The sequence below is a fragment of the Pogona vitticeps genome, chromosome 5, assembly GCF_051106095.1.
Source record: "Pogona vitticeps strain Pit_001003342236 chromosome 5, PviZW2.1, whole genome shotgun sequence".
NCBI classification, from domain to species: domain Eukaryota; kingdom Metazoa; phylum Chordata; class Lepidosauria; order Squamata; family Agamidae; genus Pogona; species Pogona vitticeps.
In genome coordinates, this window is record NC_135787.1 from 177,662,884 (window position 1) to 177,690,374 (window position 27,491).

At 44.0% G+C, this 27,491-nt stretch overlaps 1 protein-coding gene across 3 annotated transcripts in view; it reads left to right on the forward strand.

Annotated features, from left to right (window-relative positions):
* Positions 1 to 13,762: 13,762 nt before the first annotated feature.
* TMTC1 (transmembrane O-mannosyltransferase targeting cadherins 1) overlaps positions 13,763 to 27,491 on the forward strand; it is a 210,272-nt gene continuing 196,543 nt past the window's right edge. For 2 of the 3 annotated variants that reach the window (XM_072999904.2, XM_078376279.1), the window contains exon 1: positions 19,362 to 19,996. In XM_072999904.2, coding sequence (XP_072856005.2) covers positions 19,653 to 19,996 — 344 coding nt within the window. In that variant the 5' untranslated portion in view covers positions 19,362 to 19,652. Of the gene's footprint in view, positions 17,852 to 19,361; positions 19,997 to 27,491 lie in introns of those variants that run through there. The other variant, XM_078376280.1, reaches the window with a different exon arrangement.

Genomic DNA, 27,491 nt, shown 5'->3' on the forward strand with positions numbered 1-27,491 from the left:
CACAAAGGGTCCAGGACTCGCTGCAGTACAGGAGTGTGCTCAGGCCACAGGCTCTATAGACCTGGATCTTGGTATGTGTTGTCAGTTTCTTATTGAGCCATACTCTCTTTGTGAGTCTAGAGAACATGGTGGCTGCTTTCCCAATGCGTTTATCCAGCTCGACATCTAGAGAGAGGGTGTCAGAGATGGTTGAGCCAAGGTACACAAAGTCATGAACAACCTCCAATTCTTGTGTGGAGATGGTAATAGAGGGAGGTGAGTCCACACCCTGGCCCATGACTTGTGTTTTCTTCAGGCTGATTGTTAGTCCAAAGTCTTGGCAGGCCTTGCTGAAACGGTTCATGAGTTGTTGGAGGTCTTCAGCAGAGTGGACAACAATGGCTGCATCGTCTGCAAAGAGGAAGTCCCTCATGCATTTCAGCTGGACTTTGGTCTTTGCTCTCAATCTAGAGAGATTAAAGAGCTTTCCATCTGATCTAGTCCGGAGATAGACACCTTCTGTTGCAGTTCCAAAGGCATGCTTCAGCATAAATAAATAAATAAATATATAAATTATTGTCTGATCCCAACATTCTTTAGCTGGCCTAAAGTGAAGATTAAAAGTGCTCCATAAATGTCCAAAATCCACATTGCAGAAAGATTCAATACAGTGCAATCCTGAGTATGTTGCCTTGTGTTCAGTGGGGTTGATTCACAAGTATTCATGTTTAAGACTGTGTCAGCTGCAGTTGAGTTTTGCTTTGTATCTTAAAAGAGTATAGATCTCTCCTGTCATAAACAAGCAGTAGCTCAACATAGAGCTGCCCTGGGACTAAAGAAGATTATATATATATTTTTATTGTTGTTACTCTTTTGCCCTCAACAGTTCAACACACAGAAATTTAGCAAGGGTAACTTTCCCTCACCACTTCTCTCCATGGGTAATCATTTATGTGTCACCTCCCTTTAGGTTCCCTGCACTCATGCTTTGCTCCTTTCTCTATTCAAATTTCCCCCAATCCTTTGTTGTTATAAGGATCGCTGTAACCTGGTGTGCTGTAACAGACATATGTCTGTTCTGTTCAAATCTGTTCTTGATCCCAGAATGATGTGGCTAATCATTTAAAACATATATTTATTATATATTTGTTATATATTTAGTAGAATGACTAACAAAACAGAAATGTTGACATTTTATGGCAAGATATTTTCATTTTTGCCTTCTTCATTTTCTGCTAATGAATCTTTGCTGTAATCAAGATGGCAGTTATGGGACACAGGTGGCCCAGTATTGCAGAGTGGGTGGATGATGCACGATGTTGCCCTCTAGTTTCAGGACATGAAATGCTAGAGTGTAAAGTCTACAAAATCCAGAGATTCATTCTCTCTCTCTCTCTCTCTCTCTCTCTCCCCCCTTTTTCTCATGTAGGCCCACTGAATCAATGGAACCTTGGTAAAACAGCCCTAAATCTAATGGACCTTCTCTGTCCGGCCATAACAACTAGATTTAGTCCATAAACTGTACATTGTATTTTATTTTTTGAAAACCTAATGAATCCACACCATTGATTTTTTAAAATAGCATAGGTTTCAAGTAGATAGTCAGGAAATAATTATAATACTCAGGGGCAAGGAATCAACACTGGAAGCTATACTTGATAGAAAGCCATCTCCCAAATACATTTAATCTTAATAATGAATACCATGTCTGAGAGGTCTGCTCTTAGCAAGAATGTTAGTTTTATTAGTCACCGGAAATGCTGCATTATTGCTTTGCAGTTAATGTGTGTACAGTATGTGTGAGAGAGTGGCTGACCTAATTCAAATGCTACTTAAATTCTTGTTTCTCCCTTTGGTAGCTATGTTTTCACTACTAAGATATTGCTTACAAACAACTTCAATGGAAGGAATGAATGGCAGTTGTGTAAAAAGTGTTTTTTATATATATGAAAACAGAAGCTGCATTTCAGCTCAAAGCAAAACGATTCCGGTTATGATTTTAATAACTGTTGGTAAATAAAAGTAAATAAAATTAGCGCTATAAACCTGGGCAATTTACTCAGGGCCATGATTACACCTCCTTCTCTAATTACTTCTTCCCCTTGCAGAGTTTCCAATATAATTCATTTTACAGTTACTGTACCAAATGGGTCTTTGCTCTGGTTGAAAATGGAAGGACCAGCTTATCAAGTGTCAGTTTGAAAAAGTTATTCTTTGAACAACAACAGCTAGAACTGCCCACCCATGTCCATGTGGGTTTGGTGGTTCTGAAAGCTGCAATCCAAACAGGAACTCTTCCAAGCCTACTTGTTCATGGGTGGCAAAGAAATATTGTAAAATATGGCAGTGGGGTTAAGTGTTCAACCTCTTGCATGTTAACATAATTTCAGTCCAGTCATTTCTCAAGCAGTAGTTTGTCTCCCATCCAGTAAACCTAATGAGAGCATTCCCCTTATTTCTATTGACCCAGATCAGCATATGTATCACGATGCTGTTAGAATCCTGGAGGACAGCAGACTTTCACATGATCTAGTTGGGTGAGGGCTTAATAGAACAGGAGCAAGCTCCTTGTGCCTTCCCTGATGTGAACACAACCGAGGTCAATTTTTTCTCCCGTCATTCATTATTCTCTTTGGAGGAAGAGATCACCAGATACTTAGCATTCCTATGTTTAAGTTTATAGGAAAAGTATTCATTCATTCATTCATTCATTCATTCATTCATTCATTCATTCATTCATTCATTCATTCATTCATTTACTTACTTACTTACTTACTTACTTACTTACTTACTTACTTACTTACTTACTTACTTACTTACTTACTTACTTATTTTCTAAAGCAGCGAGATTTTCTGGTTTTACACAGTCCAGATTTGCCCTGGGTTGGAGCAACCGGGACTTTCTGAATAGCAGGAGATATGACCATTATCCTGAAGTGTACCTTTTCCCTCTGAGCATAACTGAAATTTTAACAGTAGCTGGGAGGAAAAGAGACTTTCCCTGGGAGCAGTATATTATTACAAACTATTCTTGCTGTAATGCAAAGTATCTGAAGGTAGTTTGGTCTTCAATGGGCAACTGAGAGCCATTAACTTTACAAAACAGCTGCTCCTCTTTTCTTTTCTTTTTTTAAAAAATAGGCACAGATGCAGCTGCCTGCATTTTTGGACTCACCTTACGTGGGGAGGGGCTGGCTTTGGGACTTGTCATGATGAGGCCGTGCACTTTCAAATACACCACTACACCTCTGGGAGTGCAATAACTCAGTGGTAAGGAGCTCATGCTTTGCATTAAGAAGGTCCCAGGTTGAATTTCTGCCATTTACAGCTATAAGAATGAGGGAAAGTGTAGAGATGGGAAAGACTTTTGTCTGCAAACCTGGACAATTGAAGCCAGTTGAGGTAGACGGTGCTAGGCTAGAAAGACAAGCAAGCTGGCAGTCTTCCTGCTGCACTTCCCTGGCTACTCCCTCTGCTGTTAAAAGAATGAGCCTCTGCAGGGGGAAAAATAAAGGAAGGCAGCCACCCCCACATGCTCAAAAGTTCAGTCTAGGACAGCTCTATTGTTTTTCTGAAGTGTTTCTGGCAAACTTTCCAGCTATTGTTATGAATTCAGGACAAATTCTTCCGTGTAAACGCAGAGTTTGAAGGATCAGTGGAGGTGAACAGGGTACTTTCGCTTTCTGCTCCAGTCACTGACTTCTGGGTTTAATAGTGTTTGAACAATGCTTCCCACATGATATGTGGCAACTGAATACATAGCAGTGAAGAGGCCAAGATCTTCTCCTTGGTCTGTATTTACTCAAGGGAGTCTCTAAGTGACTCCGCCAACAGAAGGACTCTAGGCACGGACACGTCATGCCACCAAGTCCAGGAGGGGCTCCCTGAGCAGTCAGATATGAAGCACCTCCCTTTTGCTGCTAAGTACACACTGTGCTTTGTCTTTTTTTTTATTAATAAGGAAGCATAATAAACCGAGGAAGAAGCACAGAGTTCCAATCAGCCCCATGGCTTTTAGTATTATGCGGGACTGCACAATTTTGCAAGAATAATACGAAGGCCCTAATGATACACTTTAAATATGAGTGCATGGTGGGAATGCAATGTACTAGATCCAATGCAAAAAAACTAGACCCAAAGCAATAATTCATCTTTCAGTAAATAGGTATATAGATCTCTCTCTCTCTCTCTCTCTCTCTCTCTCTCTCTCTCTCTCTCTCTCTCTCACACACACACACACACACACACACACACACACACACACACACACACACACACACACACACACACACACACACACACACACACACACACACACAATTAGGTATTCTTTATTAACCATGGAGTCACACATGTAATTTTGTGCTCTTTCAGTGCCTTTGTCAGAGTTGTGAGATCATTGCATGAGGTGCAGAATTAATGCAGATATCCTTCTCTGCCGTCACGTTGCTGGTAAACCTTGCAATGCACCAGCCACTGTTTGCTTTGTATGCCAGTATTAATCACAGATTCAGCAGCTGATGACCAAGACTGTAGTCTATGGGCTATGGGAATAAGTTCAGTAGAACTAACTAAGACCTGGGTGCAACTACACAGTGAGAGAAATGTGAATTTAGTCACTGTGGAGCTGCACTGGGAAATTCAGTTCTGTTCACATTAAATGGTCACCCAAGGAGGAGGAAATTGGCTAAACAGCTTTGTTTGCAGGTTTTTCTGGAACCTTGCAGGAGGTGCAGTGATGGAATAACTACCTTATTAAGCAGTAAACAAGGCTTTTTAACCAATTTCCTCCTCTTGTTTCCTCCTCTCATTCTCTTTATCGCTCTCTCATTTGGTGTCTAGATGCCCTAGTACTACAACCCTAGCACTAAGCTATTTTTTAAAATGGCATTGTTTGCAAAGATTCAGCCCTCCTGGATCTTTGCCCTTCCCGCCAGCTGCTATGCCTTTGCATCAACCACAGCATCAGTTCAAACTATCATATTGCCTGAACCAATGCAAATGGATCCATTGTGGAAGAAAGTAGAAGCCCCATTAACAGAATAAAAACTACAGATTACAGGTAGGAAACTCACATTTGCTTTTATATCCTGTGGTCAACAACAAAAATGTGAATCAGACCATTCCAATTCCATAGCATTTCCTGCATTTTTCATCAATATAGTTGCAGTAACTACTCACAGCTATTCATGAGACTAAATGCCTGGCTTCCAGCTCCTGAAAGTATTTACTTGTTAGGATTATTTGGTATTTTTCTGGCAAAGTTAATTGGCGAAATGCTGAATCCATACCCTTTTCATCAGACTAGGCATTGCAAAATTTGGGAAGAGAGAGAGAGAGAGAGAGAGAGAGAGAGAGAGGCAGAAATGTTCGAAGGTTGTCCTTTGTAGATGTTATCCATGGATGGGATCTGTAGTTACCTATGTTGGAAAATTAAAACCACAAGCTTAAAAAAGCCAGCTGAAGATAAGATATTATCAGGTTGCACCTCTAATGATATAGAATCAAATGTTGTTGTTGTTTAGTCGTTTAGTCGTGTCCGACTCTTCGTGACCCCATGGACCAGAGCACGCCAGGCCCTCCTATCTTCCACTGCCTCCCGGAGGTCTGTCAATTTCATGTTGGTTGCTTCGCAGACACTGTCCAGCCATCTCATCCTCGGTCGTCCCCTTCTCCTCTTGCCGTTACACTTTCCTAACATCAAGGTCTTTTCCAAGGCATCTTCTCTTCTCATCAGATGGCCAAAGTACTGGAGCCTCAGCTTCAGGATCTGTCCTTCCAGTGAGCACTCAGGGTTGATTTCCTTTAGAACTGATAGATTTGTTCTCCTTGCAGTCCAGGGGACTCTCAAGAGCCTCCTCCAGCACCACAATTCAAAGGCATCAATTCTTCGGCAGTCAAATGCCTTTCCCTAAATTGTGGGAATATGCTTGCTTCAGATTCTGGAACAGCTGTAATAGGAGGATTAGACCAATTCATTGAGAATAAGGCCATCAGGGATGATGACTATAAATGCTGCATCATTGGAGAACAGCCGTTGAGGGAGGCTATTACTGCTCTCATGGTTTTCCATCGGCATGTGATTAGCCATTGTGGAAAGCAAGAAGGCATTAGACTAGATGACCATGGTCTACTAAAAGCCTTTTAGTCTGACCCAGTGGGGGAATCTTATCTCCTTCCACCTCAAAGAATTTGTTATAAGTATAACATGGAATAAGGCACGTAGACAGTAGACGCTGTCTAGGTGGGCGGGGTATAAATCGAATGAATAAATAAATAAATAAAATTCCAACTATCTTAGAGGAAGGGTTAGATTTTTAAAGCACAATGTTACTAATATTTAAGTAGCAGTTAACTGTAGAACTTTGCACCATTTTAATTTATTTTGCTCAAGTGCTGTTCTCATCGAGGGGGCTCTGTCATCCTATATGTAGACGCTGTAAACACTGAGCCAAAATTGTGGTAGTGGAGTGTGTGCATGCCTGTCTGTTTTTGGCTTTGAGAAGATCTTGATTTGCAAAGAAATACCACATGGTCTTCATTTTCTGTTGTAACAAATAGAAAGTCTGGACTAAAAGAAAATAGGAGGGCCCCATTCAACCATTATGGGCTGGGGGCCCTCTCCTGCTTAAAAGGGGCTTTCCCTGTGGCACAAGGTCACAAACTAATAAATCAGGTTTTTTTCCTCTCTGCAGATGCCTGGCTGGTCCTACCACTGCACTGAGGAGGAGGAGTATAGGGAGCGGACCTTCACCAAGTTTCAGAGGGTGGAGGAGACTGTGGTCCCCTCACAAGTTCTGGAATCAGCTTTGTACATGGAATGGGAGGGGGTGCTATTTGGCCCTTAGGCAGCAAAATGCCCTTGGCTTGCCTTCTATATTTGTGTATCTCAGAGGGATGTGGTGTGGGAGGAAGAAATGCCGGCTGATGGATTCTGGTGGACATTGCAGTCCAGAAGGTAATGGCTCCAAGTTCTCTCTGCTTGCTTCACTCATCTATAATCATGTCCCAGTCAAGTAAGTAAGAACCGTTTGTTTTTACTCCACTTGCTCTGATGGCATGCCCCAGAGAATTATATCTCCTTTCTTCGCTCTCTCATTTTTTAAACAACACATAAATACAGGCTTGCAGATATGATGACACCCCTTTTTACCCACATATCTCAGGGTACCCACAGTTTGCCTTGTTTCTGTATAGAATTTAATTGTGTTCCCCCCCACATGAAATGTGATGGTAGGAAGAGATATAGTTTTGCTCAGCAAGGTGCACTGGATAAAGGCAATGATTACAAGCTGGTTAAAAAAAAATCTGAACAGCAAGTCAAAATTCTCAGGTCACAATTGACAACTGCATTGATTTTTGATAGGACTACTTGGGAGCAAATCGGTAGTGAATTGGCTTCCTAATGCGACGAATGCAGCCCAAAGCAAAGGTGCAGTAACAAGGTTTACATTGTTCTCTTCGAAAAGGAGTCCTTGGAGAACACACGTGAGATGAAAAACAGACTTAAAGCAGCATCCAACTGGGAACAGCTCAAGCCAGCATCTCAAGCCAACAGTGGTGGTGGGGGGAATGGTTTAATCCTTCTTCTGGAATTGGTGTTCCTTTACCCATTGCCCTGTTTGTGAGGCAAGAGAGAGGGCTTCCCCCCCTCTATGTTTTAAATACTCTTAGAACCACATGTGGGAAAGGATCCATGTTCACATTGGGGTGAGAGGGAAGGCTTGTAATTTTTATTTGCTGTCTTTTATTATGGCTATCTGTTGTTAGCATTTCATAGTACTCTGTGAGAGGCCTCAAGTGATTTGTCATTTATATTGTACGCTGTCCTGGAATCTGATTTGATTGTGGACAGTATAGGAATGATTGAAAATACAGTACAGTAAAGGAGAGACCGATGATGAAATCCAGCACTCACCCCCCCCAGTATAGGGGAGTAAGCAAACAAACACCAGCTGCTAGTAAGGTAGTCACAAATGGTGAGAGGGCTGGGTTCCCCATAATTTGAGCACTGCAGCCAACCGAACTAAATCATGCCCTCTTCTGGTGGTCTACAGTGCTGGGTCTCTGAACCTGCTTGTGCTTCTGATGGAACCCAGATATGGCCACCAGGCTACCACTGTTCAGTTATGACTATTTTCAAATGTCATTCTTCTTTTTCTGCACTATTCACAATTGGTGCACAGCCTGATGAAGACCAGTATGGGTCAAAAGCTAGCATTTTTTTGCACACACCCTCCTTTTTTAGTGTTCTAATAAACATATCTTATAACTTATATGCAGAATACATCATGCGAAAGGCCGGACTGGAGGAATCCCAAGCCGGAATTAAGATTGACGGAAGAAATATCAACAACCTCCGATATGCAGATGTTACCACTCTGATGGCAGAAAGTGAAGAGGAATTAAGGAACCTTGTAATGAGGATGAAAGAGGAAAGTCCAAAAAATGGTCTGAAGCTCAACATCAAAAAAACTAAGATCATGGCCACTGGTCCCAGCACCTCCTGGCAAATAGAAGGGGAAGATACGGAGGCAGTGACAGATTTTACTTTCTTGGGCTCCATGATCACTGCAGATGGTGATAGCCGCCATGAAATTAAAAGACGCCTGCTTCTTGGGAGGAAACCGATGACAAACCTTGACAGCATCTTAAAAAGCAGAGACATCACCTTGCCAACAAAACTCCACATAGTCAAAGCTATGGTTTTTTCAGTAGTGATGTACTTTATGTGATGGACCATAAAGAAAGCTGACCACTGAAGAATTGATGCTTTTGAACTGTGGTGCTGGAGGAGGCTCTTGAGAGTCCCCTGGACTGCAAGGAGAACAAACCTATCCATTCTGAAGGAAATCAGCCCTGAGTGCTCACTGGAAGGACAAATCCTGAAGCTGAGGCTCCAATACTTTGGCCATCTCATGAGAAGAGGAGACTCCCTGAAAAAGACCCTGATGTTGGGAAAGTGTGAGGGCAAGAGGAGAAGGGGACAACAGAGGATGAGATGGTTGGACAGTGTCATCAAAGCAACCAACATGAATTTGACCCAACTCTGGGAGGCAGTGGAAGACAGGAAGGCCTGGCGTGCTCTGGTCCATGGGGTCATGAAGAGTTGGACACAACTAATGATTAAACAACAACAACAATAAACATATCATCTGCCATTGATTTTGTATTTTGTAAGAACCACATGGCTTTATTGGCCACTATGTGCTGCCCTCTTTGGGTGGCAAAATATCTGAAGCTGACCTAGCTTTATTATCAAGATTCTTTTGGAAGCTGACTCTGCTTGAGTATAAGGCACATCTGCAAGCACAGTGAAGGTGGAAAGTTGTCTCAGCCATTGTACATAGACTATAAGGCAGCTAGGATCCTTAGGGTATAACAAGAACTTGATAAGGGAGGGAGCATCTGATCAAATTAATTTCAGGGGGGGAAGAGAAGGACAGGCTGGCTAACAGGTGACCAAAGGTAGATGCTGCTGGGGGACATAAATGAGTGGATCTTCTTCTTCCTCACCCTAATCTAGAACTGCAGAGCTGGAAGGGACCCTTTGGATCTATGTTAACAGGCAATGTAAGGGTCAAATCACACATTAAGGGATATGTCTCATTCCTGCTATTACAATGTTTTCGCTCCAGACACACCATTTCTTCCAAGCTCCATACCTGTGAAATAAGCCATGCGAATGAATTTCAGGTTTACCCTCCTTTACTTTGACAAATCTCAAAGCAAAAGCAAGTTAATTTGCAACATGTAGATTAAGGCAGGCTCATATTAAACAGATGTTTTCCACCACTTAAGGAGCTTTGAATATAATGGTGAGCTATTTGTATCATTTAGTTCTGCTCTAAATAAAGCAATGCAGAGTTGGAAATTGGAACTTTGGCACGATGTTGCCTCCAAATTCTATTTCCAGCAAGGCTTTTATAGTAGATTAGCCCATTCTCGTCCCCAACGTTTTGCAGCAACGGACACTGGTGACACCTTCAGCTTGTAACTCTTCTGTTTTTTAATGCTTCTTCCTTTTTTTTTTTTGCCCGAGCCTCCCCACCCCCCCAAAAGAGGAAAAAAATAAAATAAAAATCGTTGTTCTGAAGGTTGTTCTTCCTAACGTTTTGCCAGCCTCTGTGGCCGGCATCTTCAGAGGACAGACAATCTCTTCTCCTTACCACAACAATACACCCACAACAAGACACACTAATCACCTATCTACAGAAAAAGACAAAAGCCTATTTCACAGCCATAAATACTGCACTCCCAAGCCAACTACACCAGAGTACGGAGTGCTGTCCTCTGAAGATGCCGGCCACAGAGACTGGCAAAACGTTAGGAAGAACAACCTTCAGAACACAGCCAAAGAGCTCGAAAAACCCACAACAACCATTAGATCCCGGCCGTGAAAGCCTTCACGAATACAAAATAAAAATCCACCTAGGAGGAAAAGCCTGAACAGCTGCACAAGGTCTTTTGATGGGGAGCATTAACTGTTGCCCATCTGGAAACACTCACAGAGCCAGTGAGACGAGGACCGAAGATACAGGCAGGGGCCATGAAAAGATGTAGTGCTTCAATAAAAGTAAGGAATGCTGATCATGGCTTCTAAAATAGTCCACTATAGCCCTTGTAGAAGATATGTGTTGTGCTCACAGGGGCAGAGAAGCTTAAAGAAGGTGGCACATAAAGGCATGGTCACAGTCTGGCCCGAGAGGTGTGGGTGAGCATGTACTGCCCCCTGGACTTCATTTAACGATGGGCAAAGGGCAGCCTGGCAGCTACAAGGCTGCCCTTGTTTTCCCTGAATGTCCCCTGCCAATTGAAACAAATCTATTAAAAATTGTCATGATTTTCCTTTCTTGAAATCCTCTAGGAATAGTATTTTGTTTGCAAAAGAATGGGAATGGATAGGTCCCCTAAAAATGAAACTAGAAGTGTCTCTCTACCCGTCATCAGTGTGGATTCTCCATGTGCTCATTTTCCGGATAGGTGCAGCCCTGATGGATCCTGGAGGGGGAAAAAAGAGAGGCTCATGTATCACCTATATTTCCCATCCTGACAATGCAGTGCCTCTTCATTGAAAAGAAACAAGTTCAGAGGCAGGAGATGGAAAAGGCAGCTGTCTACCATGGCAGGTAATCCTGCTGGGTGGTCCACCCTGGCTATAATTGAATGATCCTGTCCCATCTGAAGCAGAGCTCAAGCAAAATGGCTTGTCCTCAGAGGAAATGAATTGCCAGATGGATGACTCCAGAAAACTATTACAGTATGTGTTTTCTGTGCTGATGCTATAAATTCATAGAAGCATTTAATTACTTAATGAATTGCTTCCTTTGGTACACCAACCATTCCTTTTAGTGCATCCTAGCACTTAGGTTTGCATCCAGATTGGTATTCTTAATGACACAACTCATTTAAATCAGATTGATTTCAGTGGGTCTACCCTAAATATAACAAGGTGGGCAACAGAGGCATTTCAGATGCTTTTGTGCTGCCACTCGCATAATCCCACATCACTGACTACACTCACAAGAGCTAATGGGAAATGTAAGCAGACAAACCTCTGGAGATCTATATTGTCTGCATACCTTCTCTTTCTCAAACTAGATGGCATGTTTAACATTATTAGAAGGGGTGTTCCTTTGAGTGGTGAAAAGATGTCTGTTTGTCGCAGCATGCAATTGTCTTCTGTTTAATGACTGGCCATTGTTAAAACTGGGACCAGATGAATTATATGTTTTCACAATCTCTGGTCCTCGTTTTGGAGAGCCTTTCAAATATAAAACTATTCCAAGTAAAGGGCTGTTGTTTGGCAGCATTTAAAATAGAGGTCTCTGTTCTGTATAATAGGACACATGGTTATCTTAGTGTCTACCTCTTCACGTAGATACATCCTAGGATCTACAAACCAACAAATGCTATTCAGACAACAAACATATTGTGAGTGTCATTGGCCCCGGCCTCCCAGCAGCCTGGTAACCATGAGGTTCATGGACAATAACTCCATGGGTTCCAGTGTTTAAACCACAACAGCTTTTCTTGGTTTAGCAGAACTTGCAGCCACTGTCCATTCTGCTGCTCTCACTGACACTTGCGCCTCCGGTACTGGAATTGGGTCAGGGTGGGTGTGGTGGCTCCCATAGAGCAGGAAGGATGCCAAGGTTGAGGTGGTGGTGGGGCTCACGGTTGGCAGCAACAAAGGACCTTGGATCCCTGGCCTCTTCCATAGCCAGATGGGTTAGAATGCTGCTCTGGGGATCCTCCACCCAGCCCTGTACCTCCCCAGAGGCATGGAAGATGGGATCCCTTTCCTCCACGGCATCTCCCGATGTCTCCTCTTTTTCCTCCATGGAAGGCCCCAAGGCCTCTAGCTGCAGCCCTCTTGTAGCTTCCTCCTCCAGGCGTCCTTCATCAGGTTGCTTCCCTTCTGCCAGCCATTGTGGCTCCTTTCTCCCTGCCAGGGGCCTGGGAGACTCACTTCCTTCCCCTAGGCTCCCTTGGGGCTTCGGGGTGAGAGCAGACAGCCCCATGGGAGCCCCCCCCCATGCATGGGCTAATGCAATCTTAATGCTTTCCATTGATTTATTCGTTGCACCTACCTGTGTCAAATTGTCCTAAATAGTTTCACTCTGTGTAGAAATATCACTGGATTTGGTCTAGACATATAAAGTGTGGCTATATATTTTATGTATTGTGGACTTTTGTCTGCTGGTCAGTAGGTTTACTCCTATTTTCATTAATGAAATGACTTTAATCAGTTGAAAAACTCAGCACACAAAAGCACATAGACTGAACTCTAGAGATGCTGAATTTCTGTGAGGTTCCCTTGAGAAATTTGTCACAAGAGCTATGATGTGGGGAAGAGTTTTCTCCTTCCTCTATGCTGCTTTGCTGGTCTCCAGACACTGTCAGGGTGAGGGAATCAAATTTTCACCTGCCTCAAAAACAGATTTTGATGAAGACAAACCTCTTTTAGCCTAGGCAAACCAGCTAAGAAAATGGCTTCCTTCCTTCCTTCGGTTCAATCCATATTTTGCCCAGCAAATAAACATCTTATTATGGTGAACCAAAATAGTTTGGTTCTAGAAAACTATCTGGAAAACCAAAGCAGTTTTCTAGAAGAGCCAAACAACAAAAATAGCTTATTTAGCCAAGGTGTTCAATGAGAAAATGAAAATCTGAAAAAGACAGACAGATAGACAGACCCTCTTCCTTTGCCTTCTGGCGGTTGGTTTCGTACCATGCATATGCCACTGCCAAGCCATTTTTTCTCACTAGAAAACATATAAGAGATGGACACATCATCAAAAAAAGAAGATAGACAAATAATTTATTTGTATAAAAGTACATATATTAACTTACATGTATAAATGCAAGTTAGGATGTTAGTCTGTTGTTAAGTTTCAAGTCCCTCATGTCTCTCCTTCTGGTGCTTTACCTGCAAATCATAGAATCATAGAACAATTGAGTTGAAAGGAGCCTATAAGGCCATTGAGTCCAACTCCCTGCTCAATGCAGGAATCCAAATCAAAGCAGATCTAACAGATGGCTGTCTATTTTTCTCTTGAATGCCTCCAGTGATGGAGTGTTCACCACCTCCCAATGTAATTGGTTCCATTGTCATAGTACTCTAACAGTTAAAAAGTTTTTTCCACGATAAATCTGTCTTCTTGTAGCTTGAGCCCATTGCTGTGTGTCCTGCACTCTGGGATAATCATGAATAGATCCTCTCCCTCCTTTGTATGACTACCTTTCAAGTATTTGGAAGGTGCTATCATATCTCCCCTGTCTTCTTTTCTCAAGGCTAAACATGCACAAGGCTAAACCTGTCCTGAACATTCCTTCAAATACAGGACACCTTTGGAAGAAGGGATGTCTTCTGGCAGTCTTTCAAAGAAAGGAATGTCTTTCCTAAAAGAGGACATTTGGTCACCCTTGCATGGAACCACACAAGCAGACAATTTGCCAGGTATATTGACTTTCAGCTTGATTTACTAACTCACGATTCATGCTGCTCCATTACATAAACTGGGCTTTGCGTCCAAACAAGCAAACTTTAACTTTACACCCCTCGTGTTTGCCCATCCATACCCAGATGTTTCTCTTTTAAAAAACAGGTAAGTAAATGCACATTATCCCAAGCCCCTTGTCATGCAATGTTTTTCCATGCAAAAAGTATGTTTAAAAACTTTTGCAGATTTTTGAATTTCTGGTATAACTTTTTTTGCAACACCATGGCAATACAGAGTTCCAATAGTTGCAAGTGCCCTGGAGAACACTCCTTTTTCACTAACTGACACTTGAAGTCTCAATAAACCACTCTGAGACATCTGTAGGAGAAAGAAACATTTCATGTACAGTCACTCGAAATTACAGACTTCTGCATGCTACTTTCTTTAATATTGTTGTTGTTGTTTGGTCATTAAGTCCTATCCAACTCTTTGTGACCCCATGGACCAGAGCACGCCAGGCCCTCCTGTCTTCCACTGCCTCCCAGAGTTTGGTCAAATTCATGTTGGTAGCTTCGATGATACTGATTCTTTAATATGCAAACATATTAACAACCAACCAAACAGATCAACAGCTAACAAACAACTCTCACCAACAAACTAAAGAGAGAGAAAAAGAATTCTCAGCAGAGAGGCAGAACTGTGTTTCATGTCAAAGTCTGGAAGGAATGATTGGTTAGTACTGAATAGTTCCCTCCCAGTCACATAAATTACAGACAGCAGATGAGATTGTAAACAGAACTCCAATGAAAACAGCCAGAGATGTGCTGCAAATGTTAAAGGAGACAGGTTAGGTTTTCCCCAGCAACACTGACTGGCAAAGAAACTTGATTAAATGAACATATGGACTTACTTATATGTACTTTCATTTCTTTTAAAAAAACCCAGTATATCCAGTATTTAAATAAAGTTTATGGAACTGGACTCGGGAATGGAGAGTGAATGGGAAGGGGCAGAGCATGCTGGAGGCTGGTCCTTTAGGATTTATTTTTATAATTGATTCATTTTCCAACACCTGGTTAATGATGAAATGAAACAGGGCCCCCAAAGCCAAGAATCCTAAACAGAACCTCTGACAATTATTCCTAAACATAATTCAGTCAGCAGTGTCAAGGAAACAAAATAATAGTAATAAACGCTTAACATTGAGGTCCATAATTTACTGATACATATGCATTTAAAATTGTGGTAATTTCTATTGCCACAATTGTCTACTCCACATTGTCTACTCCACCCAGGCTTGAAAACGATTACAAAGCCAAAAAAAAGAATGACAAAATGAATGTAAATGTGTTTATATACTCACAACAGATTGCATTGGAAATGCTGAATACAAATTGAAGAGTGAGCAATACAAATATGTGTGCATATACTACATAAATATAAATTAAATCTATTGGCCAAATATCTGGCATTGTGAAAGGAATGCCCTTGTTATAAGAATTCTCCTCTGTAAATAAACTAAGGCTTCCTGGGCTGAACAGAGCTCTCAAGATTTCCAACTTACCAAAGTTGTTCTTGGACTGCAATTCCCAGAAGCCTTCACTGCTAGCTATTCTACCCAGGGTTTCTGGGAGCTGTTCTCCATGAACACCTGGGTTACTAAAGGCTGGAAATCATTGCTCTAGATCAGTGGTTCTCAAAGTGGGGTCCCCAGATGTTTTTGGGCTGCATTTCCCAGAAGCCTTCACCACTTGCTGTGCTGGCCAGGATTTCTGGAAGTTGCAGTCCAACTCCCAGAAATTCTGGCCAGCACAAGTCTGGGGACCCACGTTTGAGAACTACTGTGTCTAGATCAGCTGCTCTGAAAAAAAAATTATCTTTTTTGGCCACAGCCATAAACACAAGATGAAAGAAATATAGGCCGACTCAGGATTGTGTAAGTTGCATAATTAACCTTATAAGGTGATGCGTCAATAATTGTTTCCAGTCTGTGGCCCCCTTCAAATGTGCCAGGGTTCTCCATATGGCTCCCATTGAGAATGGCTGCTCTAGATCACCTTGGGCAACCATGTGGAGGGAGCCTCGTTCTAGAATGGTGGGAAGCTCCACATCCAGTTCTTAGGGCAAGACTGGGGCAACTTCCAGCCCCTGTGTGGGTGTTTGACAACACAGAGAAGGCTGGTGGCTTCCACACTCTAGGAGGAGGTCTGAATGTGGAGGGAGGATGTATTTGTGGAGTTTATTCCATGTGGACAGTAAGCTGTTGCATGTAACTGAGCAATGCTTTCTTACCAGGAAACTAGTGGACTGTGGGTTTACTCCAAAGTCGATATGTATACTTGGGTACCAGATATAAAAAGTCCAAACGGAGTGGAATTACACTGAATTGCCACTCCTGATGTCCGTAACCCTATCCTTTATAGAGTGCCCTTTCTGAACCCCTTTCAAATAGAAGACTGGCCCTGGGACCACCTCCCATAAATTGCCTGAAAAGATCAGTTATGCCATCCAAGGGAGATGCTATAGAGGCAAGACTCATTAGCGAGTCAAGTGATTTCCACAGCTTAAAATTAAACCTTTGAAAATCAGTGTTGGCTGAATAATAAACAAAAGCGGTCAAATTCCAATTTATGGTGCCCGTTGCCATGGTTTTCTTTTAGAGTACTCAGAAGTCAGTAGCTATTCCAGTCTTCAGGGACTGAGCAGCTTGCCCAAGGTTACACCTGCTAGCTCTTCTCCTAGGAATTACAGTGGTGAATTTTGCTCCTGACCTCTGAGGCTCTCTACCCAACTCTTTGTGCTTCCTTCCCCGCCCCGCCACATATACAACATAGAGACCTGAAGCTATCTGTTCAGCCAGAACACTCACAAACTGGCTTGGCCAAAATTATCCACATATACTAGTATGTTGCACTTGAAGAATGGAGGGTTGCCTTTAAAAGGGGCTTGAACCCTGTAGAATAGGGCCACATAATTCTTTATGGGACAGAGCATTTAGAACTCATCATGCCTAGGCCTTGTCAGCTGAACGGGTTCTATTTCTAGGCCCAATCAAAAGCAATCTCTTTAAAATCTAAAGTTGCAAATGTTCTAGAAGCAGGTTACCTTAAAGACTGCCTTTTTAGTAGGCATCTCCCCAAGTCTATTGCTTCCACCTGTTGGCCAATCTCAAGGCACCTTAAAACTAACAAGTTTTCTTTGTGATAAAATAAACCCAGACTGGAAGGAATTACATAAAAACACACTGCTTCTGAATCCTCACCAGATTAGCAACATCTGCTGTCTTCGGTTTTCCCCCAAATGAGACGGTTTATTTAGTGAGGCTCATTTCTCTCTGCAGGTCTTGAAGGGGAGGGTGTTGGTACTGGTGGTGGCTCCTCGTCTTTGCTGTTGGTCCCTAAAATCTGAGCTTCTCGTTACAGGCATTTCTGCTTCAAATTGTGGAAGAAAAGAATGGGAATGCAGAAAAATGTGGAAAAGGCATACATGTCCTCTAACATGCTATTATCTCAGGCACATACCTCCAGATATGTGAAATGTCAATGGGCAAATTCACTGGGGACGATGGACGTTCTGGCCCATTATGTCTAGAGGGCGCCAGATCCAAGCCTCCCCTAGCCAAGTCATTTTTTCAGATATTTAGGACTAGATATCCCATATATGTACCTCGAACTCTTTGGCATCATAGCTGGGTCAATGGAAGCTGTAGTCTATAACATTTGGATGGTGTCAGGTTGAGGAAGCATAGTCTGTATTACTTGGTCTTTTAAGCAGTAAGTAGAGATCGGCATGAACCACCAGTTTGTTGATATGTGTTGGTTTGTTTATCGGCCTAACATGTGTTTGGTGTTTCCCAGCTTCACCTCTTTCAGCTGATGGCCACTCAGAGGCAGCACCAAACCTGTGGTTCATGCCCATCTCCAGCAGTAAGTTTTATGGAAGCCTAATGTGGCTTTTGTTCTAAGACACAATTGCTATGTTGTGTTGCATAGCTTAGGAAAGAGGCAGGTGAATTTCTGATGTCACTGGACCCTTCCCACACCCATTGGGAGCTGCACCGATACTTAGCTGCTGAGGTTTGCAGTGAAATTTAGTGGAAATGGTAGTAGCTCTTTGTGCTTCCTTCCCCGCCCCACCACATATACAACATAGAGACTTGAAGATTGTCAACCGAGAGCACTTGTTTCCCTTTCTGAATAGGAAAGAAAGAAGAGGCCTTTTTTTGGTGGCTGCAAGCGGGGGGATGGGGGAGAAGAAAATCGAATGGTGTGTGTGTGTGTGTGTAGCAGCACTAGCAATACTGCTGATGGTGACAGTAAATGGGATTGGGGTGGAGAAGGCAGGCAGGCAGAAAAAGACGCTATGCTTGTTTTTGTATGCCTAGTTTTAGAAGAGGTTGCTGTGTCACTCTGGGTTAGCATCTCAGGTAAAAACAGAAGACAAATAAAATATAAAGATCAAAAACTTGTAACACCTTAAAGACTAACAGCTATATTTTAATGTGGTCTTTCGTGGACAAATCCACTTCCTGTCTGAGTCCACCTGAGGAAGTGGACTTGACCATGAAAGCTCACATTAAAATCATAGAATAGTGGTTGGAAGGGGCCTATATAAGGCCATCAAGTCCAACTCCCTGCTCGATCCAGGAATATAAATCAAAGGATATCTGGCAGGTGGTTGTCTAAGTTTCTCTCGAATGCCTCCAGTGTTGGAGCACTCGCCACCTCTCGAGGTAATGGGTTCCTCTGTTTTACTACTCTTAACAGTTAGGAAGTTTTTCCTGATATTCAGCTGAAATCTGGCTTCATCTTAATGTAACAGTTAGTCTTTACTCTTTCAGGAGCCACAACGTTTTGGTCTTCTTTCTTTTTCATATTTCTTTTGCCTTTATTCCTAATCACTCATATATGGGTAAAAAGTCCACAGAGGTCCAAACTGGCATGAAAGTAAAAGAAAGAATGAACAAGGACTGCCCCTACCAATACTGAACAGAAAACTGGCCATGGAGTATACAAAACGGTGTTAAATGAGGACGTTTCAGGCATTAAAAACGATCATTCCTAGGTTTCAGAATTTTTTTTACATTTAAAAATGAGAGGTTGCAATCGAATACATTTGTAATAGTGTGGCTTCATCAGATGAAAACTATCCTTAAAAGCTGATACTTATTTGGGAATTAGCCTGCTGGAGACTTCTGGAACGGCTTATTCTTTCCTTTGGGAGGGGGAAAAAAGATACAGTACTTTATTTTTTAAGCTGCATTCGTTCCTATGCGTTTGGGATCTGACATTTGTTCAGGGAAAGCGTAGCTGAAGAGACAACTTGTGAGGCAACCGGCGACTCCCCCTCCCCGACAAGTTCTCACAGCTTTTAAGCGGCCGAAGGAGGGGGGGGAAGAGGAGGAGGAAAGCGGCCCGCGTACTTCACGGCGCATGCGCGCTCCGGAGGGGGTGTGTGTGTGTGTGGAGGGATGGCGAGGGGAGGCGGCGGCTGTTTATTTGCCGCGAGCCTGGCGGAGCCGCGGCAGAGCGCGAGCGGGCAGCCACAGCGGCAGCAGCAGCAGGAGGAGGAGAAGCCCGGGCGGCGGCGGCGGCGGCTCCTCTCCCGCCTCGTGTCACCCGGTTGGCGCGATGCAGGCGTGGGGAGACGGCGGCGGGCTGCTCCTGCTCCTGCGGTTGCGATGTCCGGCCGAAGAAGGCAGCTAGCCCCGGCAGCCGGAGCCGCAGGATGGGGCCGTTGGCGGGCGGCGGCAGCAGCAGCCGAGAGTCACGAGCGCCTCTGCCGCAGCCGCGACGGCCGGCTCGGGCTGGTGGAGCTGCCGCCGCTGCTGCTACCGCTGCTGCTGCCCGGGCCGGGCGCTGGGCTGGCGCCGCCTTGGTGGCCGCCCTCTGTTACTGGAACTCGCTGCGGGGCGAGTTCGTGCACGACGACGTGTGGGCGATCGTCAACAACGCGGACGTGCGGCCGGGAGCCCCGCTGGCCGCCGCCTTCGCCGACGACTTTTGGGGCAAGGGCATGGCCGAGAACACCAGCCACAAGTCCTACCGCCCGCTCTGCATCCTCACCTTCAAGTAAGTCCCGCCCGCCCCACGCCCCCACCCGAACCCCACACCTCCTCGGCGTTGCCACCCGGGACTTCGGGGACCTGGGGGCGGCCGGAGCCGGGCAAGGCTAGGCGGCTCTTCTTGCCGGCCCTCCGGGCTGTGCAGCGCCGATTTGCACCCTGCCCGGGAGCGAGAGCCGCCCGCGCCTCTCTTTCTTTCTCTCTCTATCTCTCTTGTAAGCCCTCCGGGGTCGTGGGACGACGGAGTTTTGAGTTAAGGCTGACGCAGAGGCGCTCTGCACATGCTCAAGGGCTAGGCGGCTCGCTCAGTTGTTCCAGATCCGGGGAGCTGGGAAACTCATAACGGTATCATCATCATCATCATCATCATCATGAGATTCTGGGAGGGCATCTGGCTCTGCACATGCCATGGGATGGGCAAGCGGTCATTCTTGCAGTTCGGTTGCTTTGGGGAGGGGGCGGGGGAGAGGGGTCTAATTAGGCAGCAATAAGTTATGCGTGGGGTGGTTGTTTTTCAGTGGCGTGTAAAAGGGTACGGCCCCTTTATTAGCTCCCTCGCGCTGCCCATTGCTCTTGATAGAGTTGCTGACAAGGATCGGAAAGAGAAATTGAGAGTGTTGTCAGTGGATGAGAAGATGCAAGGAGACTTGAGAGACTCGAGTGCCTTGCTCCAACTTCTTGTTATTCCCGTGGGTGGAGTCGTGACCCAGCAGCACTGGAGAATGATGAAGTTGTTAGTCTGGCACATCTGGAGGGCGAAAGGCGTCAGAGGCGCTTCCAGCTGCTGGTGGAGGGGTGCGGTGAGTGCTGTGGGAATGATCAGTGGATTCTGGCAATAAATCCTATCTCTGCCCATCTTTCACCTTTTGGGGGCAGCAGTAAATTCCTTCTTCTGCATCTTTTTCTTTAGCACTTCATATGTGCTCATCTTTCTCTGGTGGTCATTTGGACAGAATCGTGCCCACTGGCACTCAGCTCTTACCTCCCCTGCTCCCACCCTTCACCACCTGACCCCCCACATTTTGGCAACTTTTCCCATTGAATATTGGGCAGTAGAATCTGCAGGAAAGAGGACCAGCTTTTTTGCCTTCCAGTGAGTGCTGTCCACACCAGGGCAATTTATTGTGATTTGGACAGTGGCTGTTGCGGTGGGGAGGGGTTTGGTACCTCTCTGTGTGCATTTCTTCTCTTTGTTGCCTCTGCAACAGAATGGGGTGATTTTTTGAATCTTAGAATAATCTTAGAACTGCAGAGCTGGAAAAGGGACCCTGTGGATCATCGAGTCCAGCCCCTCTCAAGTGGGCACAGTGGGGAATCGAACTCTCAACCTCTGGTTCCACAGCCAGAGACTTAACCCATAGAGCTATCCAGCAGCTCTTTAATATGTGTAATGTACTGTACTTTTTCTTATGTTGCAGATATAGTTTCTTGTGAACTGTGAGAATGGAAAATGGGTATCCCACATCTTTGTCTTCTTGGCTAAGCAAGGAAGCGAGTCCTGGTCAGTGGTACACAGACTCATGGTGCCTGGAAGCTAACAGTTATGTTCCTTGCTTCCCCCCCCCCCTTCCTGGCAGGACTTGGCCTTCTTTTTGTGACAGAGTGGGTTTTTCCTATGGACCCTGCTGGGACAGGGTCTGAACTCCAAAAGTTTATGCAGCTTTGGCCCCTCTCTTTCTACCTAAAAGGGGACACGGCTGAGATGAAAGTTGTCCCAAGGCTGCTTATCTTTCTGTTGTTTGTCTTGTTGAACCACCATGGTGTGGGGGGATTTGGGGAGTTGTGGTCCAAAAAAAGTTGAGTAGTGGCTTTTGGAAAAGGTTGTGTTAGTCTGTGCTAGGCAAAAACAAAGGAAAAACTAAGAAGACCTAAAGGCTGTCACATTTTAAAGACTAACTGCTATATCTTTAAAAAGTGTGTTACTTATATACTGCCGCATAACCCGTAAAGCACTCTCTGGCTGGTTTACAGTTTATTTATGCAGGCTATATATTGCCCCCTCAGCAAGCTGGGTATTTATTATTTATTTATTTATTTATTGGATTTTTACTCCGCCCCTCTAGACCATGTCTACTCGGGGCGGCTTACATAGATAAAACAGAACAATATAATGTGTAAAATATATAAAATTATAAAATTAGAATTACAATTATAATTACAGTACTGGGTAGTCCAGTTTACAGTACTGACTTCAGAAGGATGGAGGGTTGAGGCTATCTAGCTGGCTACCTGGGATTGAAGTTTAGTTGTGAGCAGAATTTTGACTCCAGTACTGCAGTTTAACCACTGCACCACAAGGCTCCTTATTTTAATACAAGCTTTTGTGGACAAGCCCACTTTGTCAGGTATATGTTGAGTGGTGACTGGGGAGTCTGAGGACGTGGACTTGTCTACAAAAGCTCACATTAAAATATGGCACTTAGTCTTTAAGGTGCCACAAAGTATTTGTTTTTGCCTGATATGCTTCTGTATCCTTCAGAAGAATGGGATATAAACTGAAAGTTGCCACAAGCCAAATTGGCCACCTGCGTGGAAGGAAGTTTCTGCTTCCTGGCCAGTTGTTCATTCAGATCCTATATGGGGAGGATGGAGAAAGTGCCGTCTTATTCTCTCTCTCTCCGGTAGCAATATTTCTTGGGACAGCCTTGGCCCCTTGATGGATCTCCATCAACATCCAGCTTGGACCCTGGATACTTGAAGGACCGCCTCCTTCCATATGAGCCTACCCAGCAGTTAAGATCTAGCCAGGGGGCCCTTTTGAAAGAGCCATCCCTCAAGGAGGTAAGAAGGATGGCTTGTAGGCAAAGGGCCTTTTCGGCAGCTGCCCCCAGACTATGGAACGCCCTCCCGACTGAAATTCCTCTGGCGCCAACATTGATAACATTTCGGCACCAGGTCAAAACTTTCCTGTTCCAGAAGGCTTTTAATTGAAATAACATCAACTGTGGGTCCTGATGGCAATTTTAATTGTATTTTAATCATTTTATCTTTTATTGTATCTTAACTGAATTTTAATTGTTGTAAGCCACCCAGAGACCTTTGGGTAGAGTGGGCGGCATATAAAATAAATAAATAAATAAATAAATAAATAAATAAATGAATGAATGAATGAATGAATGAATGAATAAAAGATCTAAGCTAGTGACACACATCAGTGTGTCTTTTATTTCCCCCTCTTTGTGCCGGGATCACAGTGGCCACTCTCTTCTGTCTGGTACTTCCTATATGTGATCTCCGTGGTGTGGCTGTTTGGTATCCAGGAGGCCTCTGGTGTCTCCCTCACCCTTATGTGTGGGTAGAGCAGAAGGAGGGGTTGGGTTCCTACCTGCAGAAGGTGCAACATGGAATGGAAGAGAGGGAGGGAGGAGCTGACAGAGTGAGGGAGTGAGAGTGCGAGAGAGCGTGTACCCCTTCTGCTTCTGGCTTTGTGGAATGGAACTATTAACTGTGTTGTTTGTCACCTTGAAGACATTTTGCACTTTGTAATAAACTTTATTTCAAGTGGATTGTTCTCTCTCACTTTCCTGTCCATTGGGACTATATCTCATAGTTACCTTGGTCTGCTCCCCATTTTCCGCTTCCTGCATTCCAGATCGCCACTGGGCGTGTGACACAGCTGCATTCCTTAAGGCTTTTGTTGAATACCGCTTGGGTGACAGCGTCAGGAGGGGTCTTCTCAGTGGCTCTGCGCTGCAGCAGTCTTATGTCTCTTCTGTGTGTTGCCTGCCTTGCGTTACTTCTGACAGCAGTAGATGGATGCTTTCAGGGAATAGGGTTTTGAAAGGGGGGGGCAGTTGAGGAGCGATACCTACTGGAATACAGGGACATAAGAACCTGCTTTACCTGCAGTCAGATCATTTGCCTACAAGAGGTTCTTTTCTTGGCATATCAGGAGATGGTGGGCATGCAACCGGGTACCTGCTACATTCAAAGCATGGGCTCTTCCCTCCCCAGTCACCACTCAACTGTAACTGACGGGGGGGGGGAGGCCTCCAGCACCATGGCCTTGTGACTCTGCCAAAAGATGCAGCTGTTTTTCAACACAGATTTCTGCTCATCTGGCAGATTCCCAGTGTTATCTCTCCCTTGAGGTAGCTTGCAGCTTCATCTTTCAGAAGGTGGAATGGTTCCTTGATTGACTTGGGCTTCAGCTGGACATTGTTTTGAGTTCCCCTGGTTTGCTTCTTGGTTCATCTGCACTTCAAAGTCAGGCAAGTGTGTTTAGCAAATTTTGCCTGTTGACCCAGAGCTTGATGCTCCTTTGTGCTCTCTGTGCATGTGCCGAGATCTTATCAGGGGAAAAGTGAGCCTGCATGCAGGATTCTGAGAGTTGTAGCCCAACGTACCTGGACGACACTATGGTGGGAAAAGCCACTCGGCATGCAGAAGGCTTCAGGCTTTGCACTTTTAGCTGAACAGGTGAGGTAGTAGATGGGGAGAGAAAACTCCACTTGAGGCCTTGGAAAAAGAGCTGCTGCTCCACCATAATTTTGACCCTTGTCCATTTTTTGCAGTTCAGTGGTACTAGTTGACACAATAATTGGTACATCAAACTGTTGCAGAGTTTGAATTTCTGGTAAAATTCCCTTTTGCTATACAGTAAAAGTATGGAGATTCATGGAAGAGAATGGGTACAAGTTCCCCAAAATCTTCCCCTTTCTCATAAACTGAGGCGTAAACTCTCAGTGACTCCCATTTGTAGTAGCAAAGATTTTAAAAAAAACTTTACTTACATTAACTTGAAATTATAGTCTTGTTTTCTTTGGCCAACCAACCAAACAGATCAACAGCAAACAAAAAACTGCCACCAATAGAGGAAAGGAAGGAGAAAAGAACACTCAGCAAAGAGGCAAGGATCTCTTTGAATTCAAAGACTGGTAGGAATTATTGGTTAGTACTGGATAGATAATCACCCCGACTTAGAAAAGTTCCTCCCAGTCAAACAAACTACAGATAATATGCAAGATTGTAAGTAAAACTCCCAATGCAAACTAGATCTACACCATGTCCATACAGGATGTCCCCCCACGCCTTTTGGTGACTTGTATGTTCTGAGCAGTGATGGGTTGTTTGGTCCTTTGTTGCTCTTTATGTTTTCAACAATACTGGGGCGGGGGGCACTGTGTTAAATTAAAATGGTAATTGACCTATGTTAGAACGGTGAAAAAGAAAAGTTAAGACTGGAGCCTGGACTGGGTGCCAGCTGTGTTCCATGGTCAAAGGATGTTGGGCACCGTTCACAGCATCAAAGCTCAGGGAGGGGGCAGCACACATTGATTGATTGTCTAACTCATGGTTGGGTTGGATTGCAGTTCCCAGCAGCCTTAATCCTTATGGCCAATGGTGAAGGATAATGGGAGATGTAGTCCAGGAGGGCTGGAATTCTCTATCAAATCCAGCTCTAGCTGTTGACCTCGGTCAGAGAGCTCAGCTGGGTTGGAAATGCAAGCAGAGAGTTGGCAGTCATTGATGCCAATGCCAAGGATGCACAGACAAGTGTGTGTATGCATGTGAGCAAGGGAGGGAATTGATGCTTCCCTTCCTGATTCCCTGGGTGGTTCTCCCCCCCCCCCCCCCCCGTCTAGGGAACCAACCATTTATTCAGCTTGTTGGCAGAAAGAGAAGGAAGCCTGGATGTAATGGCTCCCTCTTCCTTACACTGCGTTGCAATTTCTGTTTTAAAGGCACCAGATTGGTTCTCTATTTTTGGCATCCTGTCAGAACTTCCTGGTACTGCCAAAAACATTTGCTGATTATACTCTGGTTTCTCTTCAGATCGTATACATTTTTCACCTTTTACAAAAAAAAATGTTTGCTGGTGTGTTTGTTTTAAAAGGATACACAGTACACAAGTGCAGGGGGGAGGCTTCTGTGTTGTGCTTTAAAAAAAAAACTATGAAAAAACTCCACCTTTGGAACATTAACACCTGCAATCACAATAATGTAATGCAGCGTTTGTACAGGTTTCTGCCTTCTGCAGTTTAAATAAATAAATAAGCTCCCAAACGCCACAGTAGTGTTGGAAGGGGACTGAGGGTGTGCGAAGGAAGAGGAGATTGCCTTCTCTTTCACAGGATTCATTGACCTTCCCGCAACTCATTCACATGCTGATAATCTGTTCCCAGGGGAACTTTCTCACCATGGAAGGAGAGGGGCTGCAGAAGCAGCAATAACTTTCTGATGATAAGTCAGGGCATGATGACAGCTCTCACATGTCATTAGAATGGAAGTTGTCCTCTGAATCTCATGGACATTTGAGTGCACTCTGAGCCCACTTAATGAAGGAGGAAGCCCCATACATTTGTGTTTTTTTGGCCAGGAAGCACGGGGGGGGGGGGGAGAGGAAGGTGTGGAGAGGTGTGTATTTTTTAGGGAGTGTGGGGGTCATTGGGAGCAATGTCAGATGATTGGGATGGTACTTATTATGACCTTCCTCAGGTTACAGTTTTTCCATGAAGGTAAAGGTTCCCCTTGACATTTTCAGTCCAGTCGTGTCTGACTTTAGCGGGTGGCGCTCATCCCGCTTTTCAAGCCATAGAGCCAGCGCCTGTCCAAAGACAGTTTTCCGTTGTCACTTGGCCAGCGTGACTAGGGAGCACAGTTTTTCCGTAGTTAATCTTAATTGCAATTGTGCAACAGGCCCAGTATCCTGAGATGAGAAATGGCTGGTACGAAATGAACCTGGTACTTAGGAACAGGAACTATTTGAGATTTTTATTTTTGGATTCTGGAAGCTGCAGTCGGAAAACAGATCTCTCATTTCTGCAAATGCATCTTTCTCTCGAAAGTTATGCTTGGGAAGTATTAGGCTTAAATTGCTCTCTGTCAAGAAAACAGCGAGAGACAGAGAGAGAAGGTTTAGGGCAAAATTACTAAGTGATGCCTATAATATATACTCTCCCATTATATTTTATGATACTGTACCTCTTAAACATCTTAAAACGTGACTGTTTTGCACCCTTTCCTTTTTTATAGGGACATTACAAGTCCACACAGACAACCCTGTTGATCTGTTGCTAAACTAAGTTTTAGCCATTTGGGAGCTACCGCCAATAGTCAAGGGATGGGGAACAAGTCCCACTCCACCCCCTTCATCATTGACTGTACTGACTGGGGTAATAGACGTTACAGTCCAATAACATATAACAGACTCAGGAGTATACAACTGCTTTGTGTTCTACACATAAAGATGAGCAAAAAGCTGAGTGTCAGGAGACCATTATGTAAAAACATAGAGCCCCATAGAGTACCTAAAAGATTGTGACATTCAGGCGTTATGCTAGTGTCCGCTTAATCTGAGAATAAATCCCACTACAGGTTATTTCTCAGTAGCCCCAGGGTGCCCCCAGAAAAACGAGAATGATAAACCAGTTCTGTATATTCTCTGTCGTAAAAAAGCAGGGTGGATAAAAATGATTTTTTAAAAATCAAATTGATTTAAATCTTGATTTAAATTTTAAAAAAATCAATCTGATTTTTTTAAAAAAATAAAACATGATCAA